This window comes from Acomys russatus, chromosome 13, assembly GCF_903995435.1.
Source record: "Acomys russatus chromosome 13, mAcoRus1.1, whole genome shotgun sequence".
NCBI classification, from domain to species: Eukaryota; Metazoa; Chordata; class Mammalia; order Rodentia; family Muridae; genus Acomys; species Acomys russatus.
In genome coordinates, this window is record NC_067149.1 from 40,685,399 (window position 1) to 40,712,090 (window position 26,692).

At 42.1% G+C, this 26,692-nt stretch overlaps 1 protein-coding gene and 2 pseudogenes across 14 annotated transcripts in view; all 3 read left to right on the top strand.

Moving 5' to 3' along the window:
* Setd5 (SET domain containing 5) overlaps positions 1-5,560 on the top strand; it is an 86,807-nt gene extending 81,247 nt beyond the window's left edge. For 10 of the 14 annotated variants that reach the window (XM_051155044.1, XM_051155043.1, XM_051155046.1 and 7 more), the window contains 4 exons: positions 208-506; positions 1,694-1,827; positions 2,253-2,341; positions 2,844-5,559. In XM_051155044.1, the coding sequence (XP_051011001.1) occupies positions 208-506; positions 1,694-1,827; positions 2,253-2,341; positions 2,844-3,452 (1,131 nt within the window). In that variant the 3' untranslated portion in view covers positions 3,453-5,559. Of the gene's footprint in view, positions 1-207; positions 507-1,693; positions 1,828-2,252; positions 2,342-2,843 lie in introns of all 14 variants that reach the window. The other 4 variants (XM_051155039.1, XM_051155040.1, XM_051155041.1 and 1 more) reach the window with 2 other exon arrangements.
* A 14,124-nt stretch (positions 5,561-19,684) lies between these two features.
* Positions 19,685-20,114, top strand: LOC127197656 (mitochondrial pyruvate carrier 2-like; annotated as a pseudogene).
* Positions 20,115-23,895: 3,781 nt separating this feature from the next.
* LOC127196851 (selenoprotein K-like) lies at positions 23,896-24,286 on the top strand (annotated as a pseudogene).
* The last annotated feature ends 2,406 nt before the right edge of the window (positions 24,287-26,692 follow it).

A 26,692-nucleotide genomic window follows, 5' to 3' on the forward strand; every position in this document is an offset into this window, starting at 1 on the left:
TCTAGCTCTCCAGGGATGTTCCAACTCAGGCACCTGTATGCACAATCATACATACATAGATAATAGTTTAAAAATACAATAACGTTTTGTGATGATTGTTGCCTGTTTTGTCTGCATAGATTGCTATTGCTTTACCCAAGACTCCCATCTTTTCTTTCCCCTGTTGCTAGTAAGCCACTAATTATACTGTTTCATTTTCATATCTAGGTATCCTTGCTAGAGTACCGCAAACGGAAACAAGAAGCCAAGGAGAATTCTGGTGGGGGAAGTGACTCTTCACAGAGCAAAAGCAAGTCTGCAGGAACTGGGCAAGGCAGCAGTAACTCTGTTTCTGACACTGGTGCCCTTGGTGTGCAGGGATCCTCAACCCGAACCCCCTCATCCCCTCACAAAAAGTTCTCCCCATCTCATTCCTCCACGTCCCATGTGGAGGCAGTAAGCCCATCAGATTCCCGGGGCACGTCGTCTTCTCACTGCAGACCTCAAGAAAACATCAGCAGTAGGTGGTAAGTTTATATTAAATTAGCTTTATAATTCAATTCAGGTAGGAAGGATATGTTACAGATCATTTCTAGTTTTACCTAAAATGTATAGGAGCACTTTTCTGAGATTAGGCAGCTAATTTGCCATCTGTCTTCTTCAGCTAGTCAATACAAGCCACAAAATCTGTTTTATTTAGAAAGCTCTTCGGTTGTCTTATTTTATATGAAAAGTAAGTAAACAGTCCAGCCAAATTACTCTTTTTCTTCTTTCTTTTCTTTTTTATGTTTTTTAAGTGTGTGTGTGTATACGTGCATATGGAAATCAGAGGATACTTTCAGGAATCAGTTCTTCCATGTCACAATGTTGGTTCTGGAGATTGAACTTGGATCTTGAGACTTAGTAGCAAGCACCTTTACCAACTCAACCATCCTGCTGATGACAAGTTTCTCTAATTCATGAGGAACTCTGTCCCATGCAGCTAACATATACAGAGCAACAAAATGTTTTGAGTAGTGAACGAGATAGGAATATTGGTTTGGTTTGGAGTTTTTGTTTTGTTTTGTTTTTGTTTGTTTGTTTTTGCAATTTTTTTTTTGAAGGTTTGGAGGTCTTGCTCTGTAACCCAAACTGACCTTGAACTCTTTGATCCACCTGCCTTGGCTTCCTGGGTAGTAGGATTATAAATATGCTTAACAGTACCCCAGCCAGGAGTACAGCACTCATTCTTTTCTTTTTTCAGAGGTGGAATGAAGGGAACAGTCACATGGGTACATTTAGGGGCCCAAGGTCAACATTGGGTGTCTGGCTCTAACATTTTCCACTTTATTTTATGAGATCAGGATTGTTCACTGATCAAGCCAGATTATCTGGCCAGTAGGTTCAGGGACCCTGAAGCATGGGAATCTTGAAATGAGCCCGGGAGGAGACAAGTCTCAAATTACTATATTCATTAATCTAAGAATCCTATATTAAACTATAGTATATGTTTCAGGAACACAGCTTTACAGGGGAAGAAATTTTATATTCAAAACAATTTAAAAGAAGTTAATGTCTGCTGTATTGCATTATATAGTTTGAAGCAAAGGAAATGCCTGTATTCAGTAGTTCCTTAAGAAAATACTGTGAAGATGTTTTAAGAGACAGTACTGCACCATCTTTGTCATGTTATGTGTTTCAAACTCCTGGCCCTTAATTTCTGGTACATTTGCAGGATGGTTCCTACATCAGTTGAACGACTCCGAGAAGGAGGAAGCATCCCTAAAGTTCTTCGAAGCAGTGTGAGAGTCACCCAAAAGGGAGAGCCTTCTCCCACATGGGAGAGTAACATCACAGAGAAAGAGTCAGGTGAGCCACCTGACCCACCCAGTTCACAACATGCTGGGATAAGTGAGTCGGTCTCTGGCACACTTGGGTTCTTCTCTGTGCTACCTTCCAGTTCAGTCCTACTCTTTGGGCTACAGATTCATGAGATCTAGTGTTGCTTGCTGTCTGTCTGCTCTTTTCCCAAGGGATACTTTTCTGTAACTCTCATCTCCAAAGTTCCGGGCCTCCACCTCCATGAAGGATGAAGAGAAAGAAGGAGACAAGAATAAGATGAGGCATTTAAAATTTAGCGCATAATTAACCACTTACTTTGCCCTTCTGGCATGCTGCGCTCATTTTATCACAGAGAGCAGCATGTGTTGATGATAACATTGATGATTTGACCAAATGATGCTAATTTCCTATGTATTCTGAGAAATCAAGTTGACTCTTATAATACCTTCCAGACCCTGCAGATGGAGAAGGCCCGGAGCCATTGAGCTCAGCACTCTCTAAAGGAGCAACTGTTTACAGCCCCTCCAGATATAGTTATCAGGTAAGTCTAGAGACTGCCTGCTGTAGGAAGACAGGTGCTTATAGGGTTTAGATGCCATTTGCCTAGTCATGATACACTTGTCAGCTACAGGCTGTGTCTCAATAACCCTGTAAGTCAGTCATCATCTGCTAACCTCAAGAGATCTCAGTAAAGCAAATGAGATCAGAGACAGCCATTTGGCTGCTTTTTGTATCCTTTAAAAATGTTTGGGTTTTTTGGGCTAGGGAGCAGGGGAGCTAGTGAGATGTCTCAGCGGGTAAAGGAACTTGTAGTCAAGACTGATCACCTGAATGTAATCTCCAGAACCCACACAGTGGAAGGAAAGAAGATTCCTACTCATTGTCCTCTGACCTCCACATTAGTGGCATAACACATAACATGCAAACACACACACACACACCACTTTTTCATGTGAAGAATAAAAATAGAATGTTAAAAGCACTTCAAACTCTTGAAGGGACTGTGTTAAACTTCCTTATGCTTTCCTCCCAACTCTTCCAAGCTCCTGCAGTGTGACAGTCCACGGACAGAGTCACAAAGCCTCCTTCAGCAGAGTTCGTCCCCCTTTAGAGGACATCCCACCCAATCTCCAGGATACAGTTATCGAACTACTGCACTGAGACCTGGAAACCCTCCTTCTCATGGCTCTTCAGAATCATCCCTCTCTTCCACGTCCTACCCCAGCCCTGCCCACCCTGTGTCCACAGACTCGTTGGCCCCATTTACGGGGACTCCAGGGTATTACAGCAGCCAGCCACATTCTGGAAACAGCACTGGCAGCAATCTTCCAAGGAGGAGCTGTTCTTCGAGTGCTGCTAGCCCTACCGCACAGGGCCCCTCGGACTCACCAACCTCAGACTCGGTTTCTCAGTCCAGCACAGGAACTCTGAGTTCCACCTCCTTTCCTCAGAACTCTAGGTCGTCATTGCCGTCAGACTTACGGACTATCAGTCTGCCCAGTGCTGGGCAGTCAGCTGCCTACCAGGCCTCCAGGGTATCTGCGGTTTCCAGTTCACAGCACTACCCGCATCGTGGGAGTGGGGGTGTACAACAGTACCGACTCCAGCCGCTGCAAGGGTCAGGAGTCAAGACTCAGACAGGACTTTCCTAGGGCTTCTGGATATGGGCAAACTGAACTTAATGAGCCCATAGCTGCTTCCTTCCAGCTGCCTCTGGAACCAAGGCCGAGCATATTGCTGGGGAAGAGGGGTACAAGGTGCCAGAGGAACGGGTCTGGTTGGCAAGAAATGAGACTTGTGGTCATGACTGGCCTCTGGCCTTGGAGAAAGATGTAAATCTTGTCTGAAGCAGAGACTATAAAGAAGTTTCTCCCTGCTGTTAAGGGTACATTGTTAACAAGCAAATGGTGTTTTGGTTAGTAACGGTTCTAAGTGCAATGACTTGTGTTGAAGCCTGTCTCCCATCCTTGCCTGTAGCCTGTAGTTACTTGTGCAGTAAGGACATCTTTTTCAATAAAAAAAAAAAATTTTTTTTTTTTCTTATCAAAAGAGAAAAAGTGGAAAGAGCCAATCTCAAAGCCCCAAGCCATCTGAGTAGTGTTAGGGTTTTATGCACTTAAGAAAAAAAAGGTAGGTATGTAACTGTTCCCTATGAGACAACCATTCCTAAAGCAGGTGCATGGTCAAGGTGTGTTCACCAAGAGTGCTCCCTACCTTTGTCTTAAAGCCACCAGGAAATGGGCAGGGAGAGGAATGCTTGGCACCTGCTGTGACTGAGGCTTCCCTGGTTCTCTGAGAGGAGCTGGTGGAGAGCTGCTGGGTATTTAGGAGCAGATTTGGTATGGATTGTGCTCCAGCTGTTACCATCCCATTCCTCCTTCCCATGTTGTTTCACAGCTTGATAATAGCCCTGTGAAGGAGGTAGAGAAGTGAGGCAGGCCAGTTTAGGAAGAATCTAGTGGTCTGGGGAATCTTTGAATTTTAATTTTCCTATTCCCAGTTAATCAGGAGTAGCCATCCTGAGAGCAGGATAGCCTCCATGACTGAGAAGCTTGCACTCAAGACTGCAGGGTAAGAATGGGACAGGTAGGGTTGTGGTGTGGCACCGACAGGGCTGTGATTGTGTGTGGGGCCTGCCCCACGTTACTTTGGGGGTTGCTTATATGAGAGTGGGCAGGTGAGAGAGTTAACAAGTCACCCATACCCCTAACACTGTTCTGTATGAGAGACAAGAGCAGACTGGCTTCTCCCCATCAGTGCATTGTGCCTGTTGTACACCCCTGGAGGAGCCCTGAAGCCAGCCCAGGTGGGGTACACAATTTTTTTAAATTCCATATGGTTGCCAGCTTATTTCTTTCACTTGTTTACTGTAATATCTGGCGTGTTTTTATTTATCTAATTTTGTATTCAGCTATAACCATGGTAGGGTAGTGAGTGTATGACAGTGTGATCCCTGGTGCTGCAGTGGACCGTACTTCTTTTGGACAAGATATACTGTGAGTCTCCCTCCTTACCTCTAATCTGTTTTCTTTCCCATTCCCTTCCTCTTTCATCTCCTTTTCTACTCTGACCTACAACTATCATATGCACAGTCTTCTCTCTTTGTGTGTGACTGTTACAAAATTTCACTTTTCAAAATTGAAATCAGGTGTTTGCTCAAATGAGGGGAGATTTTTGTTGTTGTTGTTTTGATTTTAGTTCTTTGTTTTTAATGCTGAACCCTCAGCATAGTACTTTTCTTTTTGTTGTTTTCCCCACAAACCTATCAGTCTGGGAGAGCATTGGGAGTGGAAATCATGTTGCCTGGGATGCCGGTTTCCTTGTATATTATATAAACCGTATGTAAATGTCTCTCCACTTGGGCTGGGGTTTGCATTCTCCCCTTGGCTAAAAGCTAAAGGGAGAGGCCAGCGGGCAGGCGGCCCTCACCCTGCCTGGCACGTGCAGAGACCCCAGCCACTCTGTGTGGGCAGGGTGCTGTCAAGACCAGACCTCTGGGGGGGGGGGGGGGAGGGGGGACTCTTGGAAGGGAAGGAGCATTGCTTCTTCCTCAAGTGGAGTGTTTACACCTTGCTGTAACATTTGAACTTTCACAAGAGATGTAATAATTTTGATAATAAAATTCTTAACCATAATCAGCCCAATGTTAAGAATGTGTTTGTTCAGTTCTGGAATATCACTTTTCTGATTTAACCCTACCTGACCAAGGGCGTGGTGGACCCATATTCAGACTTGATCTTGTGGAGTTGTGCCTATAGTGGGGCCAAATCCTGACTCACCTTCCTCTTGGTGTGAGGCCAACATTAATGCAGCCCTGCACCATTGGAACACACCTTTGGAAGCTGACTTGACTTGGAAGAGTGTCCTGGAGTCTGTCGTTTACTCAGCAGTTATACATTGGTGTTTCTCATTTAAAGACAATGCCATTATAAGCATATTGTGCTGAGGAAAATGGAAATGGGTCAGAACAAAGCAAGGTCTCTTCTCTCCTAGAGCTTATGTTCTGGGGGAGAGACAAAGTAGTATGTGATTTTAATATTCACTCCCATGATGAAAACAATGCAATAATGTTTATTTTTCCATAAACAGTGCATAATATGTTTTCACCAAAATCATAAAAATGGAAGCCCCTGCCACAAGAGCTTTGTGGGCCAAGAACGTATCACTGGAGGAGACCCAAATCTAGACAAACCACTTGTCACCTGTCTTTTAGCAGCCCAAGACACTGACTCCAGAAGCACTCCAGATAGCCTTAGACGAGTGCCCCAGGAAAAACAAGCAAGCATGTTCCCCTGGCACTAAGCCTGCATGAAAAAGAGGTAGCACTTGTCTTCAATGGTTAAGTGTCAAGGCCAGTATATACCAGGTGAAACTGGCTGTGAAGCAGCTCTGTGACCCTGGTTAGGCCTGGTAGAAGAAGGTAGTATGTTCAGCTGGCTCCTGACTATGCTATTAGATGGTGCCTGCAATGTCGGGGTCATCTAAAGCCCCTATGTGCTGCATGTATCCCAGGATAACTGAATGTTGCAGTGTTGAAAAAACTAGGTAATTTGAGACAAATACTTTCTCACCATTGTAAAAGAAAATTCCCAGTCTTAGTGTTTTCCAAACAGGTGAGTAGTTGAAAGGCCCACTCTTGTTTGTCAGGTCAGAGAAAGTCTCCAAGGAGTTGACGCTGAACTGAGACCGTAATGATGACAGGGGTCACTGGGTGATGCTAATAATTTCAGGAAGTATGAGCTCCACTAGAAAAGGCTGGATTGAGATGGAGTTGGGAAAGGTTAGCTGAAAATCAAGTGATGGAATAGAGGAGATGGGCTGAGCTGTGTCATTTGTTCTCTTAGCTCTTAGGATCTGTATAAAAGCAGCTGTAGACAGTGTGTGACTGAGCTCCAGTAAAAGAGCACTGCTAAGCCAGGTGTGATGGCACACGCCTTTAGTCCCAGCACTTCAGGAAGCAGAGACAGGCAGATCACTGTGATTTCAAGGCCACCCTGGTCTACAAAGTGAATCCAGGACAGCTAAGGCTACACAGAGAAACCTTGTCTTGAAAAACCAAAAGACAAAACAACAAAAAACCCAGCACTGGTATAAACAGGTGGCAGGTTAGGTTTGGTTTGTAGGCAGTAGCTTGTAGCCCCTAAATAGAAGTCTTTAAAAGGGTCTACATTCTCAGCAATGTGGAAAATCTGCAAGGTTTTAAGCAGAAAAGTGGCATGATCTACTGTGGTTTGCTGGTTGCTCTTTTCTAGCAGTTTTTTAAGATGTCTTGATTCTGTTGAGGGAAACATCAATAGAAACTGGGAAGACAGTTTACAAGCATTAACAATTGTTCAGGCAAACAATGCAGTGACAGTTTTGATGACTATTTCTGGTTGTCAACTTGACTACACTTGGGATTAACTAAAATCCAAAAATGGAGGGCACACTTACGAGACATTTTGGTTAATTTGAAATAGAAAGATACAGTTGTTTTGTTTTGGGTTTTGTGGGTTTTTTTCAAGACAGGGTTTCTCTGGGTAGCCTTGGCTGTCCTGAAATTCACTCTGTAGACCAGGCTGTCCTCAAACTCAGAGATCCATCCACCTGCCTCTGCCTCCCAAGTGCTGGGATTAAAGGCGTGCGCCACCACTACCTGGCTGTAAGATCCACTTCTAATTTGGAACTTGAGGTGGGAAGACACATCTTTAGCCTAGGCCACACCTGTGAAAGCCTACGTAAGGACATGGGAGAAGGCTGCTTTGTTCTTTGCTTATTTGCCCTCGCCTTGCTAGAATGTCCATTCCTTCACTAGCATTAGAGCCTACTTCTTTAAGAGTCCGGAGTGTACAGAAGACCAGCTGCGACACCCAGCCTTGTAGACTGAGCAACTACTGGATTCTTGGACTTTCAGTTCATACCCTGCCATTGTTGGATCAGCTGGACCTCAGCCTGTAAGTCATTTCAATAAATCGTGTGTGTTTGTGTGTGTGTGTGTGTGTGTGTGTGTGTGTGTGTGTGTGTGAGTTCTGTTAATCTAGAGAACCCTGACCTATTAAAATGACAATGCTGGAGATGAGAAGTTCCTGAAGTAAGGTACGTTTTGCAGTTATGCAGCAGGATTTGACAGTGGATTTGATTGGCTCAGTACCTCTAACCAACTGCTTTGCTGGGTGTGTAAAGTATTCCAATATGGTAACAGCATTGTTTCTAAAGTAAAGTGCTTGGAAGGCAAGGGTTCCTACGGTGTTTTGAAATGGATGCCCTAGGGATACCTAGAAAGTGTCACCTTCTACCATCTAACATTTTGCCTCAGATAAATGGAAAATAGGATGCATGGTCCTTCTCTAAAAACAAGTGGTTTTGTGGTCATTGTAGCATTTATCATAATTTTGTGAAAGTAATCAGGCCAGACACTAGAAGGTGAAAAAGAGAACTGAGACACAACGTTGAGGCACACTTTATGGCTTCCTGAAGGGTGAGGTGGTTTTTTTCCCCCCTTAATCATTGATAGCTCACCTAGAGACCAAAAGAGGCCAGCAGATCACTTTGAACTGGAGTTACAGACAGTTGTGAGCTGCCATTTGGTAACTGGGGGTTGAACCCAGGTCTCTGGAAGAGCAGCCCATGCTCTTAACCCTGAGCCATCTTAGCGATGTGAGTTAGCATCATGATAGAGCCGGACATGTTTCTAACACTTGCCTAGCCTCCTGTCCATGTCAGCGGTTATCAGTTACATTTAACAACATGTAAGGAGGAGTCCCATGTCTTTTTTTTTTTTTTTTTTAATTAAAATTTAGGAATACCCAAATCATTATTGGAAATTTTACAGCTTACCTAGGAAAATGTAGCAACCACTAGAAATACCATGAGCCCAACTGTTACTAGGAATCACCTGACTGTTGCATTTCCCACTAATCCTGCCCTGCTTACCTATAGTAAAGTTTGCAGAGTTGTCCTAATGGAATAACCATTTGCTTCAAAACTGCACTGATAACTGCCATAATGCACAATAAGGCTCAAAGAAACGAAGACTGGGAGAGAGAGTAATAATCAAGAGAAGAGTGGCCTCTTCTATTTTTACCTGCCCCTACATATTCGAGATCATTTGTCTCATAACAGCATTTATTCCAGCACAGCTGAAAACTAACACGTTTACACCAACATTAATCATCTCTGGGTGCCACTAAAGCAGGTGGGGAGCAGCTTGAGAATAGTGGCTCAAACCAAGGAGTTAGCAGTGAGTCAAGGAAGCTAAGTTGGGTTCACTGCAAAACCTCCTAATAGTAACTTCCAGAAAGAAACTTTACAGTGGAGCACCTTATGGAATCCAAATAGGACAGGAAAAAGGTTTTAAAAGAGAGAGGGGGATGGGAGGGCAGAAATTCCATTAAATAAAATAATTTAGAAACTAGTGCAACTAAGATTGTTCTGTAAAATCTAAAGTGATTCATCTAAGGTTATTTAGTAACTACTTTTCCCAACTCAAGAGAGAAGCAATTTGATGTGAAATGTCTATGACTATTTTAAGCAACTCGGATTTTCAGTCTATATTTTTAATACCTTCCACACATAGCAAGAAGGAGACTCCCCTCAGGCTTAAGGGGAAGACTTGTCTTACCGTGCCTCCTTTCTCCAAGTGTAAGCAAGCTTATCTCCTAACAAAGAATAGCAGGAGGAGCTGCAGAGGCAGCTCAGAGGTTAAGAGCATGTGCTTCTCTTCTCGGGGACCCCGTTTCAGTTTCTCAGCACCTGTGTGGTGGCACACGACCATTTGTAACTCCAGTCCCAGGGGGTCTGATGTCCTCCTCTGACCTCCATGGGCATTGTAGGCCTGTGGTAAAACACCCAGACATATAAAATAAGCATAAAGGTAAGAATAAGTAGCAGGAAAAGTTCAAAGTTACATCTCACAAGATAAAAAAAATACAGTACAACAACATAGTAAGGTACAGATAAAGCAAGACTTTTCTTTAGGAAAAACATACCAGAGACTTCCACAATGTGATTAGAAGTAAAAGTACACTACAGGAGTCCTGGTCTACTTCTTGTTAGACTTTCCACACGACAGATTACCCTGTGTCACCTTATAAAAATATTAGCATTTGCTTCAACTCTTCAAAATCAAAGAAATAGTGTACACAGTCAAGATTTCATGTACTGTTCATCTCTTTCTGTGCTGTGTCCAATGTATAAACTAAATATTAGAAAAAGGGGATAGAGAGATGGCTCAGCTGTTAAAGGCCAGGCTCACAACCAAAAATAAGGAATAGGTGTAGATGGGTTAAAGCATGTGTATGTAGATGCCCCTTGACTTACAATGGGGTTACAGACCCAAAAATTTGTAAGTTGAAAATTGTATAAGCAAAAAACAGAAGAAGAAGAAGAAGAAGGAGAAGGAGAAGGAGAAGAAGAAAGAAAGAAAGAAAGAAAGAAAGAAAGAAAGAAAGAAAGAAAGAAAGAAAGAAAGAGAAAGAAAGAAATTGTGGTGGGTAGGGGACAGGGTTTCTCTGTATAACTGCCCGGATGTCCTGGAGCTTGCTTTGTGGACCAGGCTGGCTCGAACTCACAGCAATCCACCTACCTCTGCCTCCTGAGTGCTGCGATTAAAAGCATGTGCCACCACACCCAGCTCTAAGTCAAATGTTTTTAATACCCTTAACCAACTGATCGTCATAGGTCACCCTAACCTACCATAACCTTTCTCAGAATGCTTACACTGGCCTTGAGTTTGCAGAAATTACCTAACACAAAGCTTGGTTTATAATAAGGTGTTAAATGCCTAGTGTAATGTAATACTGTCTGAAAATGAAGAATGGAATTGTTGTATGGGCCAAGTGAGGAGCATCTGGGAATCCAGTATCTTCTGCCACTTTAGGAGCTCAATGGAAGGTCTTGGAGGATATCACTCATGTTTTAAGTTATGTCCTTTTATAAAATGATATGTAAGTGGATATCCAACTAGGAAGTGATATATACAGGGATCATAAGACACTGGCCAAAAAAAAAAAAATCAAGGAACTGGAGAATGAGGGGGTGGTGCCCAGAGGCCTTGGGAGCCCAGGGGCTGCCAGACACACAGAGCAGCGAAGGACATGTGCCCGAGGGACCCTTCCAGGATCGCTTTTCATCAGGCTCTGGTGCCCACATCCCTACTTATGGTTCGTAGAGCAGAGCCTCCCACTCCCCAAATGGCAGCACCCAGTATGTTCCGAGACTAGAGAGTACAGGAACAGAGGCTGGGAAATGGACTGAAGGGAACAACCCAGGAGCTCCAGGCTCCCCCATCATCACAGTCAGACAATCCCCAGTTCGGAAGGCACAAGCTTCCAGCACCCTGCACTCCAGATACTGGAGCAAGTTCAAGACCCCTGGGGAACAGAGAATCAGCACAGCAAAACAGCTAAGTGAACCAGCTACTGATGAGAGTTACAAACAGCAGCCTCTGAATACCGGAGCAAGTGCAGGGCCCCTGAGCAACAGAGGATCGGTGGGGCAGCAACGCCTGTGAGTGAACAGACTGCCATCCAAAACACAGTCTCGGGGACTTCTCAGACTGAACAATTGGGGAGGATAAGAAGAAGCCCCAACCCCATCATGGCTGGACGTCCCTGGGGGTTGGGAATCACAAGCTCCAAGCACACTGCATTCTTCTAGGTACTGGAGGGAGTAAAGGCCCCTGGGAACAGAGGACCAGCACAGCATTCTGGCCTCTAAGCCACTGTTCTCCTCTGCAGTTGATTCCTCTGAGGAAACCAAGTAGTCAGAGGAACCCTGCTGAATCCTGGGTCCTAGGTGGCAGAGCTCAGAATCTAACTCCAGGAGGACAGTATCTGTAAGAAAACAAAGGACAGAAACTAGGGCAGCATGGCTCCTCCAGAAAGTACAGACAGCAACAGACACTCAAATACAGCTGAATCTCAGGAAAATGGCCTATGCTTGCACAGTTATTTGAGAATTATAAAGAGGAAATGAGTAGATTCTTCCAAGAATTACAGGAAAATACAAACAAATGAATAGAGACCATCAAAGAGAAACAGGAAACCACAATCAAACAGCCGAAGGAAATGAGTAAAGCTGTTCAAGATATGAAAATGGAAGTAGAATCAATTAAGAAAGCACAAATTGAGAAAACCCTGGAAATGGAAATCTTAGAGAAGAGATCAGAAATCAAACAGGTAAATATTGCTGACAGAATTCAACAAACGGAGGAGAGAATCTCAGGGCCTGAACATACAATAGAAGAAATTGATACTTCTCTCAAACAAAACACTAAAACAGAAAATTTTATGACACAAAACATCCAAGAAATCAAGGACACAATGAAAAGGCATAACCTCAGGATTATAGTAGATTAAAAGGAATGTGGGAAGGATTAAGCTTTGTCACAGGCAGGCTTTACCCTTGGGGCACCCCATGAATGCCTTGTGACAGACTGAGTGGTGCCATCCTGGGTCTGGAATTCAGGAAGCAGACCTGGGAACCCCACCTGGACTATTGTCTTTCTAATGGACCCTCACCGGGAGAAGGAGCCGGTCCTTCCCACGACTCAGGCAGTTGAGGAAGAGAGAATAACAAAGTCGGCTGCAGAGAGAGCGTGTGGGGGCAGCGGAACAGCTGGACCAGCACGCAGGCCAGAGAGACACCTAAGGACCCGTACCGTGGAACGGCTACCGGAAGGTTCACTCTTTTGTCCCTTTAACCTTTTTCCTTCTTGTATAAGCTAGTTGGGTTGTATAATAAAGTTTAATTGCTAAGAAACAGAGTCAACAAAGGAAGATGCCAGGTTCCAAGGACCAGAAATTGTTTTCAAGAAAATCATAGAAGAAAATTTCCCCAACCTGAAAAAAGAGATGTCTTTGAACATACAAGAGGCCTACAGAACACTAAACAGGCTAGACCAGAAAAAGAAATTACTCCCACCAGATAATAATCAAAGCAGTATATCTGCAGAACAAAGAAAGGATATTAAAAGCAGCAAAGACAAAAGGCCAAGTAATATATAAAGGCAGACCCATCAGAATTACACCTGACTTCTCAACAGAGACTGTGAAAGCCAGAAGGGCCTGGGCTTATGTCATGCAGACACTAAGAGACCACAGATGCCAACCCAGACTACCACATCCAGCAAAACTTTCAATCACTATAGCTGGAGAAAACAAGATATTCCATGACAAAACCAAATTTAAACAATATCTGCACCAACCCAGCTCTACAGAAGATATTAGAAGGAAAACCCCAACACAGTGATGTCAACTACATGAAAACAGTATATAGACAATCTCACAACGACAAAACTAACACAAGCACAGCCATGCATGATCACCACCAACTTCACAGTAAAAGGATCCAACAAACATTGGTCACTAATATTTCTCAACATCAATGGCATCAACTCCTCAATAAAAAGACACAGACTAACAAAATGGCTGAGGAAACAAGATCCAACTTTCTGCCATATTCAAGAAACTCACCTTAGCCAGGTGTGGTGGCGCACGCCTTTAATCCCAGCACTCAGGAGGCAGAGGCAGGTGGCTGTGAGTTCGAGGCCAGGCTGATCTACAAAGTGAGTCCAGGATGGCCAAGGCTACACAGAGAAACTCTGTCTCAAAAAAAAAAAAAAAAAAAAAAAAAAAAAAAAAAAAAAAACAAAAAAAAAAAAAAAGAAAAAGAAAAAGAAAGAAAGAAAGAAACTCTCCTCAACAACAAAGCTAGACATTACCTGAGAGTAAAGAGTTGAAAAAAGATTTTCCAAGCAAACAGACCCAAAAACCAAGCTGGAGTAGAATTGTGATATCTAATAAAATAAGCTTTCAATTAAAAATAATCAAGAAAAGCCAGGCATGGTGATGCACACCTTTAATCCCAGTACTCAGGAGGCAGAGGCAGGCAGATCACTGTGAGTTCAAGGACAGTCTGGTCTACAAAGTGAGTCTAGGATAGCCAAGGCTACACAGAGAAACCCTGTCTCGAAAAACCAAAATAATGATGATGATGATGATGACAAAGAAGAAGAAGAAGAAGAAGAAGAAGAAGAAGAAGAAGAAGAAGAAGAAGAAGAAGAAGAAGAAGAAGAAAGATGAGGGAGGACACTTGGTTCTCATCAAAGGCAAAATCCACCAAGAGGACATCGCAATCATGAATATCTATCCCCCAAATACAAGTGCACCTGCATTCAAAAGAGAAACACTTTTAAAGCTTAAATCACACATCAACCCAAACACATTAATAGTGGGAGACCTCAACACCCCACTCTCACCAATGGATAGATTTTCAAGGCAGAAACTAGAGAAATAATGAAGCTAACAGGTCATAAATCAAATGGACATAACAGACATCCATAGGACTTTTCACCCAAACACAAAAGAATAGACATTCTTCTCAGTACCACATAGAACCTTCTCCAAAATTGACCATATAACCAGGCACAAAGCAAGCCTCAACAGATTATATATATATATATATTTTAAATAATCCCCCACATCTTATCAGACCACCATGGTCTGAACTTCAACAACAATAGAATTAACAAAAAGCCTACAAACACATGGAAATTGAACAATGTTCTATTCAATGACAACTGAAATAAAGAAATTAAAGATTTCTTAGAATTCAATAGAAATAAAAGCACAACATATCCAAATCTTTGGGACACAATGAAAGCAGTACTAAGAGGAAAGTTCATAGCACTGTGTTCATAAAGAAATTGGAGATATCTCATAGAAGCAACTTAATGGAAAACATGAAAAGCCTAGGGGGGAAAAAAGAAGCAGACACATCCAAGAGGAGTAGGCACCTAGAAATAATCAAACTCAGGGCTGAAATCAATAAATTCAAAATAAGAAAACAATTCAAAGAATCAACAAAACCAAGAGTTAGTTCTTTGAGAAAATCAACAAGATAGACAAACCCTTAGCCAAACTAACTAAAAGGCGAAGGGAGATATAACAACAGATACAGAAGAAATCCAAAGCATCATTAGGTCTTACTTCAAAAGCCTATATACCATAAAATTTGAAAATCTAAAGGATATGGACAATTTTCTAGATAAATTCCACCTACCAAAGTTGACTCAAGATCAGACAAACACATCAAATAGTCCTATATTCCCTAAGGAAATAGAAGCAGTCATCAAAAGTCTCCCAACAACAACAACAACAACAACAACAACAAAAAAGCCCAGGACCAGATAGATTCAGAGCAGAATTCTACCAGACCTTCAAAGAACTAATACCAATACTCCTCAAACTATTCCATAAAATAGAAACAGAAGGATCACTACCAAACTCATTCTATGAAGCCACAGCCACCTTAATACCTAAGTCACACAAAGACCCAAAAAAGAAAGAGTTTCAGACCAATTTCCCTTATGAATGTTGGTGCAAAAATACTCAATAAAATACGTGCAAACCGAATCCAAGAACACATCAAAAATCTCATCGACCATGATCAAGTAGGCTTTATCTCAGGCATGCAGGGCACTTCAATATACAGAAATCTATCAGTGTAATCATACATATAAATAAACTGAAGGAAAAAAACACATGATCATCTCCTTAGATGCTGAAAAAAAGCATTTGATAAAATCCATTACCCTTTCATGTTAAAAGTCTTAGAGAATTTGGGGATACAAACTAAAGGCAATATGCAGCAAGCCTGTAGCCAACATCAAACTAAATGGAGAGAAACTTAAATCAATTCCACTGAAATCAGGGACACAACAAGTCTCCCCTCTCGCCATATCTCTTCAATATAGTACCAACTAGAGCAATAAGACAACTAAAGGAAATCAAGGGGCTACAAATAAGAAAAGAAAAAGTCAAACTACTACTATTCACAGATGATATGATAGTATACATCAGTGACCCCAAAAAGTCTACCAAGGAACTGCTACAGCTGATAAACACCTTCAGCAAAGTGGCTGGATACAAAATCAACTTGAAAAAGTCAGTAGCCCTCCTGTATACAAATGACAAACAGACTGAGAAAGAAATTAGGGAAGCCACACCCTTTACAATAGCTACAAATAATATAAAGTATCTAGATGTGACTCTAACCAAACAAGTAAAAGACTTATATGAAAAAATCTTCAAGTTTCTGAAGAAGGTAATTGAAGAAGACCATCAGAAAATGGAAAGATCTCCCATGCTCATGGATTGGGAGAATCAACATAGTAAAATAAATGACCATCCTATCAAAAGCAATCTATGGATTCAGTGCAATCCCTATCAAATACAGACCTTGAAAGATCAAGTCTCAACTTCATATGAAAAAACAAAAAACCCAGAATAGCTAAAAACAATCCTGTAGAATAAAAGATCATCTGGAGGAATCTCAATCCCTGATCTCAAGCTGTACTCTAGAGCAACAGTAATAAAAACAGCATGGTACTGGCATAGAAATAGGCCAGTTGATCAACGGAATCAAATCAAAGGCCCATAAATAAATTCACACACCTATGGTCATTTGATTTTTTACAAAGAAGCCAAAACCATACAATTATAAAAAGACAGTATCTTCAACAAACTGTGCTGATCTAACAGGATGGCTACATGTAGAAAAATGCAAATAGATCCATATTTTATCACCCTGTACAAAACTAAAGTCCAAGTAGATTAAAGACCTTAACATAAAACCAGACACACTACATCTGTTAGAAGAAAAAGTGAGAAAGCCTAGAATTCATTGGCACAGGAGACAACTTCCTGAACAGAACACTAATAGCTCAGGTTCTGAGATCAACAATTAATAAATGGGACTTCATGAAACTGAAAAGCTCCTGTAAGGCCAAGGACACTGTCAACAGAACAAAGTGGCAGCCTACAGATTGGGAAATGATCTTCACCAACCCTACATGTGACAAAGGGCTAATATCTAAAATATGTAAAGAACTCAAGAAGTGAAACACCATCAAATACTGTGATCCAATTTAAAGATGGGTACAGAGTTAAACAGAATTATCAACAGAGGACTATAGAATGGCTGAGAAATGCTTAAAAACATGCTTAAGGTCCCTAGTCATCAGGGAAATGCAAATCAAATTGACTCTGAGATTCCATCTTACACCCATCACAGTGGCTAAGATCAAAAACTCAAGTGACTGGCACATGATGTTGAGGATGTGGAGAAAGGGGAACAGTCCTCCATTGCTGGTGGGAATGCAAATTTGTACAACCACTTTGGAAATCAATCTGACACTTTCTCAGGAAATTGGCAATAGTGTTACCTCAAGATCCAGCTATGACACTCCTGGGCATATACCTGAAAGATATGCATACAACAAGGACATTTGCTCAACTGTGTTCATAGCAACTTTATTTGTAGTAGCCAAAATCGAAAAACAACCTAGATGTCTCTCAACTGAAGTATGGATAAAGAAACTGTGGTACATTTACACAATGAAATACTATTCAGCTATTAAAAACAAAGAAATCTTGAAATTTGCAGGCAAATGGATGGAACTGGAAACAATCATCCTAAATGAGGTAACCCAGACCCAGACACACATGGTATATACTCACTTATAAGTGGATATTAGCCCCAAGGTGGTGGCGCACGCCTTTAATCACAGCACTTGGGAGACAGAGGCAGGCAGATCGCTGTGAGTTCGAGGCCAGCCTGGCCTGTAGAGTGAGTCCAGAACAGCCAGGGCTACACAGAGAGACCCTGTCTCAAAAAAAAAGTGGATATTAGCTCAACATAGATGTTGTCTGAGAGACTTCACCTAGTCGGGGGTCAGGACAGATACTGGGACTCACAACTAGACTCTGGGCAGAGCACTGAGAGTTGTAGGGAAGAGCTGGGGCATGGAAGGTCCAGGAGGGAGCCATAGCTCCACAGGAAACCATCAAGGCCTGCTGGATCTGGGTACAGGGGGCCTGCACAAACTGATGCACCAGCCAAGGACAAGGCATGCAGAGAACCAAGACCCCTGTTCAGATGTAGCCAATGGACTGCCAATTCTCCACATGGGGGAGAACCTCCAACATGCTGCTGAACCTCCAACATGCACTCAGGTGCCCACGATTTGATCGCTGCCCCTTGGCAAGACGGCCTAGCGGGCACACAGAGGAAGGGGATGCAGGCTATCTTGATGAAACCTAATAGGCTATTACCAGAGGTCTAGGGGAGGGGAATAGGCAGGAGAAGGGAAGGCAGGAGGGAATGGGAAGATAAGAGGGAAGGGATAACAATGAGGATGCACTACGAATAAATTATAATAAATAAAATATACATTTAAAAATTCTGGGTGGAGGAGGGGGGTGCTGCAGAGACTGACGCACCAACCAAGAATCATGCATGGTGAGGACCTAGACCCTCCGCTCGGGTGTAGTAGGTAGGCAGCAGTCTCGTTGTGGGTCCCACAATATGGGAAGTAGGGACTACTTCTGACATGGACTTTGGCCCCCTAACATTGATCACTTCCCCTTGGCAGGGAGGCCTTACCAGGTCACAGAGGAAGAGGAGATTAGACTTGATAGGCTGAGGCCAGATATTAGGGGAGGAGGGCTCCCCTTTCTGAGGACTAGGAAGGGTAGAGGTAGGGGATAATGGAGGGACGGTGGGGTCGGGAGGTAATGAGGGGGGGCTACAATCAGGATGTAAAGAATTCAAACTGCAGAACAAGCAGGTGACTTATATTGCTAATCCTGCTACATGGGAACAGCTCTGAGACTGGCTGAGACCTGAATGTCTGTGCACAGATAGTGCTTCTTGTTGGTCACAGAATCCCTGTGACTTATTATTAGATGCCATTCCTTGTATGGCATGAATGAAGATTTACAGGTGTCTTTCTTCTGCTCATACAAAGAGCAGAGAACTAGACTTAATTTTTCTGTGTGTCCTGCACACCTTACACATTTATAATTTTAGGACCGTAGAGTGCTTGTGAGAAATTATATGTTTTCAGAACAAAAGAACCAGACACTGATGTTGGATCAGACCTGACAGGATTCATTCCTCTCAGCATGCTGGATGCTGACATCCTACATCTTTCATGTTCCAGCACCAAGTGCTTCAGTTGCTGTTCCTCATCAGAACAGGACAGCTTCAAAGAAAGCTTCCAATCCCAATTGGTCCAACATTTCAGACTGTCTTACAAAGGACTTCTATTAAGCCTGGAATTCCTCAACACTTAGAAACTGGACCACAAATGCTATTCCTAGCTTGTTTAACCATTTTTCCCCAATTTTATTTGGGCCCGTATAAAGGTATTATTTGTCCCAAATTAGCCAGAAGAAACCTTAAGAACAATTCCCCATTTCCCTTAAGGGGGGTTGGATGGGGTTTTTGGTTGCTTTCTTGGCATATAGAGTTTATTTTCATTGAAAGTTGGTTAGAAGTTACTATTGTTTTATTCAGAGAGAAAACAAGGTTGAACTCAGGAATGTCTCTCTTTTCCTTTTTCTTTCTTAGGATTGGAGACAAGGGTTGAAAAGAAAGAAGGGGGAATATAAAAATATATAGGGATGATAGGACAAAAAGTAGATTAGTGAGGAGCTGGAGAGATGGCTCAGTGGTTAAGAGCACTGGGGCTGCTCTTCCAGAGGTCCTGAGTTCAATTTCCAGGAACCACATGGTGGCTCACAACCATATACAATGTGATCTAATGCCCTCTTCTGGCCTGCTGGTGTACATGCAGACAGAGCACTGTATACATAATAATAAATAAACCTTTAAAAAAAAAAAGTAGATTAGTGAATCTACTCCTCAACTTAAGGCCTTAATTGTTGCTCACAAGGTTATTTTTAACTCATTGGTATAGAATTTAAACTTAAGATTATTCTTCACGAGTACAGGGGGAAGGGTGCTCTAGGACGCTCTGGGGCAGAGATGGAAGCCCACCCAGGAACGAGGACACAGCGGTGCTTCCACCCAGCTGCTGTCGGATCCCTAGGCCACCGAGATGGCAGCTGCCGGAGCCTGGGGCCTCCCAGCCTCCTGCCACCAACTCATTGATAAAGTGGAGTTGTTGTTGCCAGAGAAATTGAGGCCACTATAACAACCACCCGGTAGGCCCCACAACAGTTTTTTTTCTGGGCTCCAATAATGAAATGGGGATTGGTGTGTGCTGGATTAGCTGACATGGCCAGACCTGCAGAGAAACTCAGCACAGCTCAAGCCACTGTGCTGATGGCTACAGGGTTTATTTGGTCAAGGTACACTCACTTGTAATTATACTAAAAAAATTGGAGTTTGTTTGCTGTTCCTTTCTTTGTGGGGTCAGCAGGAGCCTCTCAGCTGTTTTGTATAATCAAGAACTCAAAGCTAAAGGAATTAAGAGAGTTCCTGATCACCTGAACAACCCAGATGTGGACAGAAACGCTGGGACATAGTTTATTTGATTATTGATCAGGTGAGGCTAACTGTTCTGATAACACTTGAAAAGAATGGAAAAGAAATCTAACTGTAATTAACAGCTAGCACTTGACTTCACAGAAAAATAAAGCAAACTTAGTAACAGTCTCTTTACATATGACTTAGGAGACTGACCTATGGATGGCACTAACATTGTTTTCTACCATTTGTCCATAATAAATCCTACTTGGTCTTTAAAAAAAAAACGATTATTCTTCACACACATTATATATATTTCTTTTGTAATATGAGGTATTGTACCCATACAACTCAAGTAGAATGCAAGGTTTACCTCCAATACTTTGAAAGTACTGTTTAGGATACGTAAGTTATACAAGTTAATTGTTAGTTGATCAAATCATGGTCATGTCAATTACTAGTCTGTTTCTATTACAAGATATACATCCTAGGTTTAACAGATACAATAGATATGATTTTATAGAGAGATAAGGTAAAATAGTTAGATAAGGTCTTCAAAAACCTCAGAGACCTACAGAACACGGCATCTAAAGATGTTTTTACTATTTTAAAGATACATTGACAATAAGACAGGTTAACTCCTGGCAACACCCAGCCTACCTCAAAGAGGATGGTGAGCATCAAGGAACCTCCTTATGGAGATGGCTTCAAATGTGGCAAACCAGCCCACTAGGCAAAAATTTCTGCCACTGACAGAATTCTGTCCAAAAAAATGGGCAAGCTTGGATGCAGGCAGAGTCGACAGCCAAACTTTGTCAAGAAGGGTAAGCAAGTCCTCAATAGATCCTTCCTCACAAAAATGTCTGTCAGGTACACTGGACCAGAAGGCTGAGGATGATGCCCCAGCATTGTAGAGTTTTAGGTGACTGTTCAGGTGGCAAACTGTCTCTGTCAGTTTTTTCACTTTGGAAGCTGCAACCTACCTTGTCTACTCAGGTAATTAACTTTATTCCTTCTCAAGTCTCTGATGGGGTTGAAGACCAGATAGTTTAATTTTACTATTAAGCTTAGTTGTTTAGGGGTTATGATGTTTTTAGGCCAGACGTGGTAGCACATGCCTTTAATCTCAGAACTTGGGAGGCAGAGATAGGCAGATCTTTGTGAGTTCAAGGCCAGTCTAGTCTACACAGTGAGTCCAGGACAGCCAAGGCCAAACAGAGAAACCCTATCTTGAAGGGGAAAAAATGTTTTTGGGTCTAGATAAATGTTTTAAATTGATAGATATGATAGATATTGATTTACATTCAGAATTTTAGACTCACCAAGATAAGAAAGATGTTTTCTTCAAGCCTGCCAAATACAAACAGCCAAAACACTATGAATGTAACATTAATATAATTCCTGATTTTTTGGGGGTTTTTCTTGCTATATGTAGTTTATTTTATATATGTATAATAATATAAATGTATCAAGTCTCTTCTTGGTAACTTGCTATCCTTCCTCTGAGTGCCACCATGCCTCCCCATCCAGGGGACGTGGTCAGAGATGGGGCACCAGAGTTTGTGTGAAAGTCAGATCTCCTTCTCCACTCAACAGTGGAGAATGTCCTGTCCATCAGCTAGCCTGGGTAGGGGTTCGAAGTTTACTGCCTATATTTTCCTTGGCTGGTGCCATAGTTTGAGGAGGACCCCAGGACCCAGATCTGCCTGTCATAAAGTTCCTCTTGTAGGTTTCCAGGACCCTCTGGATCCTTCTATTTCCTCATTCTCCCAGGCTTCTCTCACCTAAAGTCTCAATAGGATGTCCTCCCCTCTGACCCACTTTCCTGGTAAGTAAAGTTTTTCATGGGACGTGCCCGTTGGACTAGTGTCTCGATATAAGTGAGTATATACCATTTAACTCTTTTTGCTTCTGGGTGAACTCACTCATGATAATTTCTAGTTCAATCCATTTGTCCACAAATTTCGGGAATTCCTTGTTTTTAATAGCTGAGTAGTATTCCAAAGTGTAAATGTACCACAGTTTCTTTATCCATTCTTCTACTGAGGGACACTTAGGCTGTTTCCATGTTCTGGCTATTATGAATAAGGCAACTATGAACATGGTTGAGCATATGTCCCTGTTGTGTGGTAGAGCATCTTCTGGGTATATTCCAAGGAGTGGAATAGCTAGGTCTTAAGGAAGCCCTATTTCCATTTTTCTGAGAAAGCGCAAGATAGATTTCCAAAGTGGTTGTACTAGTTTGCATTCCCACCAGCAATGAAGGAATATTCCTCTCTCTCCACATCCTCGCCAGCATGTGGTGTCAGTTGAGTTACTAAGAGCATATATGGGGGGAGGCCCCCCTCAGTCACAGACATAGGGGAGGGGAGTAGGGGGAAGCGGGAGGGAGGGAGGAATGGGAGGATACAAGGGATGGGCTAACAATTGAGATGTAATATGAATAAATTAATAAAAAAATAATAAAGCATACTCTCATCAAATACAATAAGATATGAAAAACTCATTACCTGGGGCTTGAAAGGTGGGTCTGTGATTAAAAGCACAGAGACCCCAGTTCAGTCCCAGCACCTAGGTTAGGCAATTCACAACTACCAAAGAATCTGATGCCCCCTGCTGGGCTCCACAGGCATGTGTACTCACACACACACACACATACCCACACAGAGACAAACATATACTTACAGAAAATAAAATAAAATAAGTTATTTTCAAGACATGATGAAATATGGCAATTTTCTGCAATACATTTTTATTCTACCATCTTACCAAAATTCCAGTAGAATGCCTTGAGCTGGTAATACAACTCAATGGGTAGGGTGCTTACCTCACATATGCAAAGCCCTGAGTTTAATACCCAGAAATATAATGTGTGTAAGTGTGTGTGTGTGTTATAGAGATATATAAATAGACCAAGTCCCACAAATAAAAGTGTTTTAAATTGAATGAGAAAAATAATATAAATGCATATATAACAAAATAAAAAATAAATCAAAGAACTAAGTTAGTGGAGGGATGAGTTGTGCCATATGCAATGGTAGGATGACAGGATGCTGTAGAGATGTCCAGTTTTTGAAACAGGGTTTCTCTGTGTAGTCCTGGACTCACTTTATAGACCATGTGGCCTCGAGTTTACATCAATCCAGCTGCCTCTGCCTCCCAAGTGATTCAAGGCATGTGCCTTGACAAAAAAATAATTACACATGTATTTTTTTCCTCCTAATTTGTAGCTTCAATTATCTTAGGACAGTTTTTTTTTCAGTTGTAGTTTTTGGTGCTCTCCAGCCTCTTTGGTGCTTCTGTTGAAATTCCTATGACACATACAAGGGTATCTGTGTTAGCTGTCTTCAGTATTTGTCACTTAAAAAAAAAAAAAAAACAACAAAGTTAGGCCAGGTGTGGTGGCGCACGCCTTTAATCCCAGCACTCAGGAGACAGAGGCAGGTGGCTCATTGTGAGTTCAAGGCCAGCCTGGTCTACAAAGTGAGTCCATGACAGCCAAGGCTACACTGAGAAACTCCGCCTTGACAATCCAAAAACTAAGTAACTAACTAACTAACTAACTAACTAACTAACTAACTAACTAACTAATAAAAACAGACAAAAATAAGCCAGGTGGTGGTGGCACACTTATTTCCCCAGGCCAGCTGGCCTACAAAGTGAGTTCCTGGACAGCAAGGGCTATACAGAGAAACCCTGTCTCAAAAAAAAAAACAAAAAACAAAAAAACAACCCCCCCCCAACACACAAAATAGATGGATAGATAGATATATCCATAGATAGATAGATAAGAACAGACAGAGCTTCTCAGTCGCTTGGAAGCAGGCAACCGGAAGAAAGATGGTTTACATCTCAAACGGACACCCAGAAGCAGTCCCCATGGAGACTGTCTTTTATAACAGATTTCTTCCGGGGAACAGCAGAGTTTGTGGGGTTTTTGTTTTTGTTCAAAACTCTGCTTCGGTGAGATGTGCAAAAAAGAGGAGGCTGTGGCAGCTCCTCCGATTCCAGGTACAATGATGGAAGGAGGCCACCCGGAAATGCTCCACGAAGAATGGGTGGAATCAGCCATCTTCGTGGCCCAGCCCTCCTCCAGTGGCTGGTGGATCAGGAAGGTAAGTGTCTGCTCTAAGAAGCAGGCAACCAGACATGCGCATGCGTAGAAGGAAGCCATCAAGAGGTGAAGAGTGGATCATGCAGGTTAAGGTGGGGTATGTCTAAACAAGGATTGCTCTGTGCCCTCACAGATGCATAAGGTCATGGTGTGAATTACCTCTGCAGGATCTGGCCTGATTGACATGCAGTCCTATCAATGTTCATGTTTGTCTCCTTATCTTTTTTGTATAGTTTACTAAGGTATTAATATAGTTTTAAAGATTTATTTATTATTATATATACACAGTGTTCTGCCTGCACATACACATGTAGGCCAGAAGAGGGCACCAGATCACATTACAGATGGTTGTGAACCACCATGTAGTTGCTGGGACTTGAACTCAGGACCTTTGGAAGAGCAGACGGCACTCTTAACCACTGAGCTATCTCTCTAGTCCTCATATAGTTTTAATAAGTAAATATTTTTAGGTTCCAAAACTTGATTCTTCATCTTTTATGATCAAACCCAAAATCTTTGATCTGGAAGAAATAAAGGCTGTCCTTTAAACAAACAAAACAGGCAGAAAGGTCTTAACAGACACTGTATGCAGAAGCAAGTAACATGTATAGAAAGATATTCAGCACACATCCTGAGAGACTTGGAAGCTAAAGCTATAAAGCACCACTGTATACATATAGAATAACCAAATAGGAGCATGAAAACAAGTTCCCGGGAGGCTAACAGAGAGATGCTCATTTCTGGAGGGCAGTTACTTTGTAATAAAAAGGCTATTTCCTGAAAAATGCATCTTCTTCCCATACCAAGTGAAATGCTTGCTGCATTCAGCACATTAGAAGGATCATGCATTCCCAAACAAGTGGAATTTTTTCCCTGGCATACATGCTAATCATATACATACCAATAAATGTAACCCTCATAATCTTAACAGGCTAAATGAAAAGGATCTTGAGTTGCGGGCCAACCTGGACTAATAAACATTGGTGCAGAGAGGGTCATTTAACCCTAAATAACAGATATCCCTAAAGACCCAACAAAATGCTGTCAAGATTTAAAAATTCAGTAAAGTAGCAAGATATGAAATCAATTTACAAATTTAGTATGGTTATGTGAGCCTGTGACGGCAGAATTAGGAGGCAGAAGCAGGAGCATCGGCAGCTCAAAGTCATCCTCAGCTACGTAGCAAGTTTGAGGCCACCCTGGGCTACAAAAACAAACCAACTTACACAAATAAGTTACATTTCTACCCAGTAACAGTTTCTCACAAAGGAAGTCAAGTTTCCATTTGCAGTAGCATCAGAAAGAACAAAGTCAGATAAAGTGAGCAAGGTGAAGGGCCATGCAGATGAGAAAGGACCTTTCCAGTGAGAAGTCCTACCTTTTAGAACAACATGTTAAGTGAAATAGCCATAGAGGGATGCCGCATGAGTTCACTTATATGTGGAGTTTAAAAGAGTCCAACTCAGAAGCAGAAAGGTGGTTGCCAGAGGCTACAGGATTGGAAACCATAATATGTTAATGTTCAGCAAGCAGATGGTATGAGTAAGTCCTCCAGACCCAGTGCACAAATGGTGACTTAGAGGGTAGACCTGGAGTGTCCTCAGCACACAACATAAATAGATAAATAAATACAAATGAATAAAAAGAAATGTGATGGATACACTAATTCTTAGAATGTATATGTATGTAAAACATTGTATGTTTTGAGTATGTAGTTTTCCAATCGTCCCTCAAGGTTGAGGGAGGAGACATGATCTACTAGAAGCCACATAAAGACAGAGAGGAACCTTAAGTGCTTTGTTTGTTTTGGTGCAGGGTTTCTCTGTGTAGACCAGGCTGGCCTCAAACTCAGAGATCCACCTGCCTCTACCTCCCAAGTACTGGGATTTTGCTGTGTAAGAGAAGCTAATCTGAAAAGACACTGTACAGTCCCATCCATGATGTCCTAGGAAAGGTAATGCTCGGCAGGTAGTAGAGACAGAGATGGAAGTTTGGGGGAAGTGAAACTATTCTATATGATGAGTGCACAGAGGATATGTGTCCTATCTTTCTCAAAATTCATGGAATGTACCACACAAAGCCCTAATGTAAACTGTGGACTTCATGTGTAATGAAATGTCAGTGTGGGTTCATCAGCTGTAGCACATGGACTAAGGAGTCTTGTGTAGGACGTTGTTTGGTGGGGATGGCTCTGTGTCAGGAAGGAATGTGAGGACCTTTTCCATCAACTTTGTTTTTGTTTTTTTCAAGACAGGGTTTCTCTATGTTATCTTGACTGTCCTGGACTCACTTTGTAGACCAGGCTGGCCTCAAACTCATAGCGATCTGCCTGCCTCTGCCTCCTGAACTAATCTACTCTTAAACTAAAATAAACTACTCTATTCCTCATGACCTACATATATCCCAAGCACTCGCCAAGCTGATCCTTCTCAGGTCCCTTCTTTCCTCCAGTTCTCAACCTGTGTGTCATGATCCCTTTGGAGGAATTGCTTGTTGGATATCCTGCATATAGAATATTTAAAT